General features: G+C 44.2%; 1 protein-coding gene across 2 annotated transcripts in view; it reads left to right on the plus strand.

Annotated features, from left to right (window-relative positions):
- Positions 1-5,776: 5,776 nt before the first annotated feature.
- Positions 5,777-12,352, plus strand: part of LOC127473973 (ovoinhibitor-like) — a 225,811-nt gene continuing 219,235 nt past the window's right edge. For both annotated transcript variants that reach the window (XM_051794250.1, XM_051794249.1), the window contains exons 1-10: positions 5,777-5,940; positions 6,705-6,724; positions 7,555-7,691; positions 7,862-7,922; positions 8,395-8,528; positions 8,969-9,020; positions 10,052-10,188; positions 10,592-10,652; positions 11,441-11,577; positions 12,060-12,120. In XM_051794250.1, coding sequence (XP_051650210.1) covers positions 5,886-5,940; positions 6,705-6,724; positions 7,555-7,691; positions 7,862-7,922; positions 8,395-8,528; positions 8,969-9,020; positions 10,052-10,188; positions 10,592-10,652; positions 11,441-11,577; positions 12,060-12,120 — 855 coding nt within the window. In that variant the 5' untranslated portion in view covers positions 5,777-5,885. The remainder of the gene's footprint in view (positions 5,941-6,704; positions 6,725-7,554; positions 7,692-7,861; positions 7,923-8,394; positions 8,529-8,968; positions 9,021-10,051; positions 10,189-10,591; positions 10,653-11,440; positions 11,578-12,059; positions 12,121-12,352) is intronic.

Raw genomic sequence — 12,352 nt, forward strand, 5'->3', positions numbered from 1 at the left:
ACCCAGAGGTGCACCAGCTGCTGTAAGTACCTGGCGAAGATGTTGGACCCAAGGAGGAAGAGCGTGGTCCAGGGTTTTGTGAGGAGGGACCAGGGGTCAGGTTCCCTCTGACTCATTATGGGGTCTTGGGCCAATCACTTCACTGCCCTATCAGCCCTTTTCTCCTGCCTGTAAAACAAACATTAAAAGATACTTACCTACCTCAGAGGGTTGTTTGAGATTTAATTGGTTTACATTTGGAAAGTTACAAGGAAAAATTGGTTTTAAAGCACCCTGTCTCTGGGCTGGCAGTTTAGTTGTTGCAGTGAATGTCCTCTTCCAGGCTTCTCATCTAAGGCACTGGGAAATCCAGACCACTTTGTTTTGGGCAATAGTTGGAAGTAGATAGATCTTGAGTGGTCCTGTCAGATGGTGTGCTGAGCCCTGCCCCACCAAAGCTGGAGCTGGGGGCACATCCAGGCGGAATCTGAAGGTGTGAATATGGCCAGCAGTATTTCTTGCTGTGAGAGGGCAGAACCACTGATGGCACCCTCAAGGCAGCACAGAAAGCTCAGACATCGTGATGGCCCATGGACTGTCACTGTCTGGTTCACCTTCTGCCCTGGCCTGAACTTCCCTGTGGGCTCAAGGGCTCAGCCAGTGCCCATCTTTGGGTCCATCTCCTGCAGGGAGAAAAGGTTCCTTCCTTTGGGGCCCTGGTGCTGGGACAGATGCAGAAGTGAGAATTTCCATGGCATGAAATGGCTTAAGGTTTTTAAGGAAAGGTATTGTTGTTTTGAGGTGTAACTTACTTACAAACAGTTCTAATTAATTTATATTCTGAAACTATGCTAAGATAAAACCAGGCCTTGGAGTTAAGGGTTTCCCTGGCTTTTTGGGGTCAGTGAATCTGGGAATAGGGTGGTAAGCAAAGCAGGAGACACCGATGGTGGGTTAACAGAACTCTGCTGGCAGTTTGCACGTACCTCCTGTACTTTCTTTTATAGCTGTTACTTAAAGCAAATATGTTCTTTATTTGTATAAACTTTATTTCAGGACATTTCCAGAAGACCTTGAATGAACATACACGGTGTTTGAGTCCATTTAGACCTGATCTGTAAACACTTTCTCTTGCAGATAAGGCTGGAATGTCTTTCTTTCACAGTCACTTGATTTTTCTTTCAATTTTTACAAGATTTTACCTAATACCAATTAATTTCACTCCCACCAAAGACATAGAATTTTTTCAATTAAGTTATCAAATCCTTTTTCTCTACTGCAGGTAATGAGAATTGATTTTAAACTCTCAAAATGCTTACGTATTGCATCACATTTTATTATAACTGATAATAATAAAGCCTGATTTTATTATCAACAGACTCCGACATAAGTGGTTGTTAGTATATTTTATGCTGATTTCTAATGTAAGCAAACACTATGGTTTAGAAATAAATTATGAATGCCTCTTTCTAAGTGGAAAATCCCCTCAGTAAGTAGAGTCATGTAGGGTGAGAGTCACCTGTTTGGGACTGGTTAGCTGTTTTGGGGAATGGAGAGTTTGTCTTAGAGCTGTGATGAAACAAGTACATTCTTGAATGTTATTTATGCAGCCTGAGAATGATGAATATCAGACAGTAAAAATGTGCTCTGATGATGACTGCTCGCTGATTCCAGCTAAAATCACGTGCAGGGACATCTACATGATTTCGTAAAAGCAGTGCACAATTTGTGGCTTAAAATAAATTCTTGCAAATGAAAATCAGTGCTCTTGAAAGCTACTATGATTTGTAGTGATTTCAAGTATTTAAGTTTTCAAATAATGACCCCTAAAATCTGCATTAAATGTGCTTGAAAAGCAATGAGCTGATGAAGCCAGTGCCCCAGTAGCCTCTTCTGTCAGTATTTGAGCACCTTCTAAATTTTTCCTGCTGCCAGAAGAAATTATCATCCACAAAAATCGCAGCTGGTGATAAGGGATCATTAATCAGATTCCAAGCTTGTCTGCTGAGAAGATGCAGGACAGAGACCTGCTAAAACTGCCTGTGTTGCTGTGAGCAGCAATACCGGCTCCATCCTGCTCCTGGCAGCCTTCTTGCTTGCTCTGTTCTTGCTTTCCACCCTTTTTTGCAGGTTGCTCCAAGGGCTGCTAGTGAGGAACAGTCCTGAGTGGCACCACGTGTGGTGGAGCTCCGGTGGGGTCTGCATGACGGAAGCCACGCGTTGTTACTCCTGGGGAGAAGGAAGCAAAGGCTCATGAGGTGTTGGGGGTTTGCTACCCTTTCTTTTATGTTTGCTCTTGCTTACCCTTTGTGTTGCCCTTTAAAACTGTAACAAGGCCAAACCATCCCTCTGTGAAACTGGAAAGGTACCAGCGCTCTGGGGACTCTTCAGTTTGCTGTAAATTACACTTTATTAAGGGTGTTGCTTGCCAATAACCACAGACCCCATGTGGTTCACAGCAGTTCCTGAGGTTGTGCAGAACTGGCATTATGAACTGACAGTGTGGTCTCCAGCCTCTCACTGTGGTTGGGTTTGGGGCTAAAATACTCTCTGCAAGGACCTTAAGTCTCTTACTTTTTTTTTCTTTTTTTTTTTTTTTTTTCATAGAAGGTGTCAGGACCTTATGCAATTCTTCAGGGTGTACAAGTACTGCTCTTGTATAGTGAGGACTGTTGACTCTGGCAGATGCTTCAGCAGACTTTGAACTCACCGTGGTGTTTTTCAGTCCTCTGCAGTCTGTCCATTTGAAGCCTGGAAGCTCTGCCCACCTACTCCCCCTGCTGCTCTTGCAACCACAGAGATAGAAAGCCCTGGCATGACCCCATGGTGTGCTCTGACCAGGGCACCTTCTGCAGTCTGCCACAGCAGTTTAGGGGCATTTGTTCCTTCAAGAACCCAAGTGAGTTGTGACATGAAGAGACTGGTGCTGTTTGTGCTGGCAAGCCCCTCTGGCAGACCTCTCTTTTCTGGCTCTCCCTACGTTTCTGTGATGCTCAATCCCGCTACACAACAACTGTATATGGGTAACTGGGGATTTCAGTGTTATTTGTGTTGATTATTGCAATTTCTTCTCCATGGCCCATCTGCTTTCACACTGGGGACTGGTGAATGGGCCTCCCTCTTTCCTCTCTTTAGGGCTCCTGTTTGGCATCTGTTAGAATATCTATCTTTTCCTGTAAGACTCTCCCTGCTACAAGGAACTCTCATCCATGCCATTTCCTTGGGATCTCCCTGCTCCATTCTGCTGCAAGACCCCTCCTGCTGCCCAGCTCTCCCCCTGAAACTGCAAGACAAGCACTTTCAACACTCATTTGCATGAAGGTGTGAGCAACTCCACTCGAGTTGTTCACTGAAAACAAGATGTAAATGCAACTGTTTGCAATTTAAAAATTCAGGTCCTTGATGTAGAAGGTCCCAAAACAAACAGTTTAGTGCTTGGTGTAGTAACAACTACCCGTGTGGTTTGAGAATGGGAAGCATGGACAATATGCATATATCTCTGACAAACAGGTGAGTTGGCTTTATTGTCTTCTTGCCTCCTTTCCCAACCTGTGTCAGTGAAATTCTGCAGAAATAGTGACAGATGTTTCACAGCTGGGACTAGAGGTAACCTGAGAGGCAGCAGAAGAGAGGAGTGAAGTGCACGTGTCCAGGGCTGCTTGGCCAGGTGGGATTTGCAGCAAGGGAAAATAAGCAAGTAGATGTCAACACAGCATCACTGCAAGTGGGGATTGCGCAAGCAGAAGGGTGTAAACACAACCAAATGTCTTCCTGTCCCATGTGGGTGGGATGTGCTGCTGCAACTTCTGCTCTGGTCTTGAAAGGCTCTGTCCTGATGGACAAATGCTTTGCTGAATCACTCTCTCTGAAGCAGGGGCTCGCTTGTAGGGTCACAGCATGGACCTTCCTTGTGCACAGGGCAGGAGCCCAAAGCTGAGCATTGTGTGCCTGGGCTGGCACATGGGACAGCAGACACGTGCTGTAGCTGTGGTGATGTTTTCTAAATCCTAGTTCCTTCTTTATATCCTTGACAAGTGTTTGCTCTTCTGTCCCTTTACTCTGTCTCCTATTACAAACTACTCCCTAAAACTAATCTTAGTTGGAAGAGAATTACTTTGCTCTTGACAGAACATGCCGAGTCAATCTACTTTAACTGCAGATTTGGTTTGCAAATAATATCTCCTTTCCTATAAGGTTCAGGTGTCATCGCTGTGGACACTGGCAGGAATTTGCTTGACCATGACAGCTTTTACAGAGCCTGGCAATTAAGTTGTCAAGATACATTTTCCACTGCCAGGAAGCATTAATGGATGCTGGTCTTGGCTGGAATAAGCCCAGAGAGATGGATATTATAATCAAGATGAAAAGAGGTCCTTGTAGCTGAGGCTTGGGTTGGTCCAAAGGTCTGGAGCCCTTGACATGTGATGGAACTGAGATAAGGGAAAGGGCAGGAAACATGGGGTGGAACATCAGAGGGAAGGAATGAAATCGAGATATATGAATAGGGAGATGAACTCTCATGTTCCTAGAGACTAATGTAGCAGGAAAGGTTGGCATTTGGAGAGACTTCAGCTTTGCAGGTGCACATTGCAAACTACTAATAGTAGCAGAGTTCTTGGATATGAAAGTAAATATTTTTCCATTGGGCAATTCCCAAAATTGTATTGTTGTGGATTTGCTTTTCAAGTGAGAAAGATGTTGCAAATGTCCTTCTCTTAGAAAATAAAACTGTGATGATTCAACACAAGCTCGCTCTGTTTAAATTATATCAAAAATAGACCTGCAAGTAAGGATTTTGATTACCAAGTACAGAATTTGAAAGATTAAAAGTTAGCGAGAAATTTGGAGAATTTAGGATCCTGATTGAGAAGACTACAATTGAGACCAATCCAAAGAACTGCCAAAAATCTCCTTACATAAAGGACAAAAGGAGTGTTCAGGACCAATCTAAGTTCCATTACCTTAATAGTGGGCAAACCTTAAGGAGATGTTTGAAGAAAACTAAAGATATAAAGTGTAAAGAGATAACGTACACAGTGAATTTTCAGGAAGGAAACCATGCGTGGGCTAATACCAATCTCTGCAAATTTGGCTGACTTCCTAGGTAAAGGAAGTACAGTACATCTAGTCTATGCAGACATTAAAGGCATTTGGCCTGCTGCCCTGTGGGATGGTGTCACTTAGACTTTGTGAGGTGGGTCAGGGACTGGCTATGGGGGAGGTGGTAGCGGATGAGCAGGCGGCACCATGGGAGTTATCAGTGAACAGCCAAAAAGATGGGTTTTGGGACCGAACTTCATATTTTTGCTCTTTGCTGTTGTACAAAAAAAGTTGGCACACGGAGCAGAGCACTGCTGAGTTTTTTAAACAGGAGAAGAGCAGGATTCCTCACGCAGAGCACAGGGTGACCTTCTGGGCTGAAATTGCCTGGGCTCAAGCTGGGATGAAATACAGCAGTGAAGAGTACAAAATCATGCTCTGAGGTTAAATAATGAGGGTTTTGGCTATCAGTTGACAGCTCAGTTGAAAACTACAGAGGAGGAGAAAGTTCTAATTGCATTTAAGGATGAGAACACAGGGTAGATGTGAGCCTGCAACACACTGCAGCCACGTGAGGGGCAGCCCAGGGCTGGGCAGATCTGTCCAGGAGGAGAGGGGTCTTGGCACGGTTCCTACTCGTGAAATCCCCTTCCTGGCATACGCGTTTGTATCAATCATTAGCTAGACATCTAGAGCTGGGTAAACACATTTTTGGCTTTGAATGGTGATGACAGGCTTGGAGCATTACCTAATAAGGTGGGACCACTTGATTGCATGGTGTGCTATATATTCCTGCTCCTACCTGCGATCTTCCTCGCCTGCACAGAGAGCACGCAGGCTGCACTGGAGCCGTATCCTTGGCTGCCATGAAGACAACAGGCATTTTCCTGAGGGCAGCTCTAGCCCTTTGCTGCTGCTTTGGTGAGTATTTCCTGGGATACTGCAGAGATTGATCTAGCTGAATTGGAGCTGAATTTTCATTTCAGTAAGAGTCTTTGGGTCTTGCGACATGGACGAGACCCTTATTCCGTGCAGAAATATCCTTCCTGAGAGAGTGTAGCAAAAAAGTTAGGTTTCAAGATTGAGGTTTCAGCAAACATCATGCAGGCAACTGTTTTCATCTTCTTGGTTTGTAAGAGCAGTTGCTGAAGGAGCAGCCCTAGTGCAGGGCAGGAACTTGCACATGGGAGTCCTGTGTATAAAGGGCAAAACAAAGCTGTTAGAAATGGCATCATTACCCATGTGAGCAACATAAATGCAAACTTAAAACTCTAGGGTTGCTCTGTAAGTTTATTGTGCTGCTCCTGGTAACTAAGAAAGATGTGTTTGGAGATGGACAGTGCCAGTGGTTGATAGTCATCTTAAGCACGCATGTCCAAACTTCTGAAAGTCAAATATTAAGTCTCTTGGGTTAAAATCCAAGAGTACTGAATTGAAAGTACCTTCCCTCTAACATCTGAGGGATGGATTAATATGTATGCTCTCATGTGTTTTATCTGCCCTCAAAAGTAACTTTTAATACATCCTATGGCCATTTACTGGCACAATGTGGAACTCCATATTTTCCTAAACTAAATAAGTTAATCAACAACATCACTGAATTTAAAAGTCTCATGAAAAGCTTTACAAATGTATTCTTTGCATATTAGTAATTTGATATTTTTTTCTCCATTTTTTTCTTTTAGGTACTGCCTTTGGAGTTCAGGTAAGCTACAGATCTATTTATTCTGTTCTATTCAGGTTTCTGGTAAAGCAGAAATAGTATGTAATTACCCAATGAGCACATGGATTAAATCTAATGAAATCATAGCTGTTCAAATAATATTTTCCAGTGCATGGCTGAATAATATTGCAATTTCATGAGAAAGTAAAAGATCCCCATTTCTCGCAGTATTTTCAGTTCATTAAATAAAAGGAAAAAGCAAGAATTGTGCAATCCTATTATATTAGCTCTTAGACATAATTTAGTTACTCCAAACCAAAGGCAGTAGTTTGCCTCCCCATGAGGAATACTGTCTTATGATATGCTTGAAAGTATCAAAGACTTGTGACTCTGATAATTGTTTCCATATGGTAAGACCCAAAGAACTGTGTTCCTTGCATAAATTTCTATACCTATATCACAGAGAGGAAAACAGCAGGGTCTGAGCCATGCATTTGTCTGCAGGTTCTTCCCACGCAGCTACGAGACTCCTGTAGCTCACAGAGTGCAGCACGATCTGAAACGATCCGCTGTTGAGCCGAGGGGCTCCAGCGCAGGGCTGGGGTCCTGATTGCCAGCTGCCTTCATTAAACAGTGTCTCACCCACAACAATCCTTCCCCTGTGCTGTGCACCCCTGGACTCCATCAGGAAAGCATAATCAGAAACTTCTGTAGGGAGGATTCCCTTCTCCTGACTGCCTGAGCAGATTCCCAATAGTGCCTCTAATTTGCCTGTCGGCAGGAGCTGCAGGCACTGTGGCAGTGGGAGGCTGCTGGGGGTTTCATTCCATGAGGGAGCCAAAATTGGGGCTGATTCTCTGCTCCTTTCACAGCTTGACTGCAGCGAGTATGCCAGAGGCATTACCAAGGATGGAAGGTCCTGGGTAGCTTGCCCAAGGCACTTGAAACCAGTCTGTGGCACTGATGGCAACACGTACAGCAACGACTGTGGGATCTGCCTGCACAATGAGTAAGTATTGCTGGGAAACTCGCAGAAACCTTAAGGCAAGGTGTTCCAGGTAAAGGTGGCAGCTTTGTTCCCCAAAGACGAGCTGGGATGAGGAGCAGCTGGATGCCAACACTGCCAACTTCGAGGCAATGGTGCTCTGAGATCCTTGACACTGGTCTGCTTCCTTCTAGGGAGCACAGTGACAGTGTGGAGAAGGCCCATGATGGAGAATGCGAGCCAAAATCTATCGTGGTAAGACAAAGTCTGTAATGGGGGCAGTTCAAACACCACACAAAAGGAGAATAGAGCATGCACAACTGGTCTGCACAGCCCAAAAGGGATTAAAATCTGATGATAACCAAAGCTGGGAGGGTTTTTATGGGCTATCTGATACCATATCTCTTTTATTTTCTACTTCAGACTTCTAGTCTCTGTATTTAGGAATAAAATGAAAGTAATATGTTGGCTGAGGTTTGGATCTCACCGCTTGGATAGCTCCAGCAGGATCTTATGAAGGATCTTGCAAAACCCAAATCACAATCCTTCTTGCTATGCTGTTTCTTTTCAGCGGGAGAGAATTCTCACAGAGAATTCTGCTTTTGATAGTGGAATTAGTTTGTCCCCAAAGACAGAGAGAGTAAACGGACTATGTAGGAGTGTTGTATCTTTATATCAAAAATGTGTCTTTTTTGGTTTTTTTCCTCTATTCCTGCTATTTGTACAGATTGACTGCAGTAAGTACCGAAGAGCTGTAATAGATGATCATGCCATGGTACCATGCCCAAGGATATGGAAACCAGTCTGCGGCTCAGATGGCTTCACTTATGCCAACGATTGTGAGATCTGTGCCCATAACATGTAAGTCTTGTGCGTGGAACATCCTTCTGGGTAGTTAGTGACTTAAGGCTCTCAGAAGCACTTCTGTAAAATATTAGTCTTAAGGCAGGTGTCTCTGTAGGTCTCCTTGGAACTGGCTGGTTTTAATTCTTCAGCCAGCTTGAGTTTTCTTCCCTATTTTTTGACTGTGGTCGTGAGGGGAATCACAAAAAACCCAGAGCAGAGCCATGAACAGATCAAAGTGTTACTTATAATACCAAATTATTCCTAACACTTCATTCCCATGGAATGTGGGAATACTGTGCATTTGCTGTGGCCATCTGCAGGTTGCATTCAGACAAGTCAAGCAGTTGTAGTGTCCCACAAGGTGGGTGGAACTCAGCTTTGTTGTCCCAGTGCCTGGAGTGACATGGGGGAAGTTATTCTCAATACTTCCTAACCAAAGCTTTTCTTTCTTTCAGAGAATATGACACCAATATTACCAAAATACATGACGGAGAATGCAAGGAATTTGTAAGTCCAACAGAAGTCAAAAATTAATTTTTTAGGGCTGCTAATAGAATCCTGAGGACCCCACAGATTTCGCTAGGAAACTACAAGAGATCCATAGCACAAGGCTTACAGGGGTCCCAGTTCCTGCTTTGCTTTTCTGGATGATGTGGGTGGATTTGGCATCCTCCTTGCTCCAAAGAGAAGGTCATCCCATGCTTACCACACCAAACTGAGGAAGGAAGAAGGAGAGGGATATGGAATGAGGAGCTGCAGTGAGTCAGTGCTTCAGAACTCACTTCCCTACGTGCTAAGCTGGCTTGTGTGCCCAGAGGAAGGGGTGGGGGGCAAGATTTCGCTTGCCAACATTCTGTGCAGGTTGGCAGTTTTCTCTCTGGAGATCACAAGCATTTCAACCCTCAGCAACAGAGATTCAAAATTCCCATGCTGGTGGTTTTCACAGACATAGTGAGATTCACAAGAGCACTAAGCATACATATTTATAGAGCATGGTGTATTGTACCTTTGTGTGAGGCCAACAGTCTGGTGCTTCAAGAAGAGAAGGTTCTGTATTTCAGCGCCAAAATTCTGGGATGTCTGAAGCCCATTCTCTGACTGATAGATAACCATTTTTTCCTATCCTTTCAAACCCTGTGCTGAACTACAGGGAATCTGAAGTAAGAAGTAATCACAGAGCTGGAGAAGTGTGGAGAAAACCAACAGAAACCAAAACAGTATTAGTCAGATTTACAGCTGGGGAAAAATGTTTCTAACCAAATTCAAGAACATTTTTTTGATGAGAAGAGGCCCAAAATTTTATACGTGTTCTTCTGCCTGAAGAATCCCTTTGACAAGATAGTCCTTTTTCTTGACTGCTAGAGAACTAGGATAACATTAAGAAAGCTCATTTCTGATTGGAAATTTAACTTCAGTGTATCAGGGCTTTGTCCTGTTGCAGAAACAACTGAGGCTTGGATACAGAGTGAACAGCTTTTGCATCAGCTTTTCTTGCATAGCAAGGGCCCCACCAGAGCTTTTTGTCCTTATTTTGACAGGTTGACTGTGACAAGTACCCAACACAAGTCACTAAAGATGGCAAAGTATTAGTATCCTGTCCAAGGGACCTGAATCCAGTTTGCGGCACAGATGGCAACACATATGATAACGAATGCGGGATCTGTGCCCACAATGGGTAAGTGCCATCCTTAGAGTGCTCCTTCTGAGTAGCCAGCAATGCTGTGCAGTCCTGAGAACCACCCTGCTGCATTTCTGCTTATGCCTGTTTCTTCAAGTCTCTTAGAAACTGGGTTGGTTTGGGATTTACCTTGAGTTTCTTTCTGATATCTTCTTTGTGCTTGTGAGAGGAAACCTTGAAGAGTAATAAGGCAGCTCCTTGGATTAGTCTGTGAACTGGGCAGAGGAAGGAACAATTCAGAATATTACTTTAAATTGCATGTTGTAGGAAGATGGGATGAGCTTGTTAATGAGTAAAGTAGCTATTCTGATACACTTTTATAGTTTGCTTCATTTTCCACATGACTGTGACCAAGAGGTTAAGCATTTAGTTCCTAAATTTTATTGTTTCCCTCCTCCAGAATACAAAAGACCCATGTTGGCAGAAAGCACAGTGGACAGTGCAGACAGGAGACTTCTGATGTAAGTGTTTGATATAAGCCTTACTTCTCTTAGCTGTATCAACTGAAAGGTTCCCTGAGGTGACATCTACTCTGAAAGTGAGCTGGCCTAAAACCTGGCTTTCTACACTGGTCTATTAAGTCTTGTCAGGTTCTTGTGTCGAGGATGCCTGTGAATCCCATCTGAGGCAGGTGTCCTCTGGGCCCTCCTTGCCCTCTCAGCCCTGGCAGATGGGCTGCACAAGAGCTAGGCACAGAGCTTTCACTATGAATTCACACCTATGTCAGCCTTTGGGGTGGGGGTGGGGATGTATTCTGGAATATGGAGCACACCTAAAGTTTTGATCTGAGTGTATCAGCTGAGAAGTCCCAGAGCTGGTGTCTAGAACATGCCAACACACAAATGAGGGAATTGGTCATTTTGGGCTTTGTGTTTGAAGGGCACCCTCAAAGGAAGAACAAAGTCTTCACTGTTTTGTTGTTTTGTTTATATCTATACTGCAACATGAAAATAGGACTATGTTTTTCCCTTTTTAAATTGCTTTTCTGACATATCTTGCATTTGGGATTGACCAAGCTTCTTACTCCAGTGATTTGGCATCTCACAAACTATGGTAGTGCCGTGCAGTTCCTTCTGTGCATGAGAGGATTCATGCAGAACTGACTCAACCTGGCTTTGCAAGAACTGAGCCGTAGCACTAGTGTCGCATCAGTATCCCAGTGTAAAAGACATGGAAGGAGGTTATGATGGAATTTTTTTTGGTCAGAAAACCAGGTCTTCCTCACATTTGTCATTGCTGCCTTTTTCAGATCGATTGCAGTCAATACCCAGCAAGAAAGGTTAAGGGAGGCAAAGCCCTGGTACGCTGCCCCAGGATCCTGCGCCCTGTCTGCGGCACAGACGGATTTACTTATGACAACGAGTGTAGCATCTGTGCCCATAATGTGTAAGTGCTGTACATAGGACTCTCTTTTGGAGTGACTAGCCATGGTTAGTGCTACACATGCCTTTTCTTTTGGTGCCAACATATCCATACATCTTTTTCTGTTTTCTCTTTCAAACTCCTGAAGCCTCTGTCACCTTCATTTTCTTCCCTGATGCTCTCCTTTTTTACCTCCTCGGGGGAGCTGTGGGAGAATCAGTTCTTGATTTGAGCAAACTATGAATGCTGTGATATCTGGGCAGGGGAAAGAGTGGATGGGACTGTGGTGTTTGGGCAGAGAAAAGAGCAGATGGGGCTCCTGATGAGGAAACCTGATGGATCTGCACCCATTATGCTTGCTAATGACTGGGATAAGCTGGTTCATAAGGAAATCAGATGCCTCCTTTATCATATATATGGGCTATGAGTTCAGTTTGCTTTCTGTGGTACCTGGGTGTCACAGGGCTCAGCTGGTGTGTGTGCTAACCCCAACCTCTCCCTTTCAGACAACACGAGACTGACGTTAAGAAAAGCCATGAGGGAAGATGCAAGGAGGAAAGCACTCCTGTAAGTATACTTTTAGCTATGAAATAAGCACCATCTACTCTCTCTCCAGCCTCCAGGAACACCCTGGCTGGGCTCAGTGCACCCTCTGTGCTCATGGATAGATGGAGCTTGGTGCACAGGGCTCATGTTGATGCTGTGGTTCTCCCTAGTTGCTCGCAGTTGCTGATGCCAATGTGCTGTACATGAGGGTAAGAGAGGACAGGGACAGGTTGGGACTTCAGAAACAAAATGT

This window comes from Manacus candei, unplaced genomic scaffold, assembly GCF_025592945.1.
Source record: "Manacus candei isolate 608988 ecotype Guabito, Panama unplaced genomic scaffold, ASM2559294v1 h1tg000037l, whole genome shotgun sequence".
Classification (NCBI taxonomy): Eukaryota; Metazoa; Chordata; class Aves; order Passeriformes; family Pipridae; genus Manacus; species Manacus candei.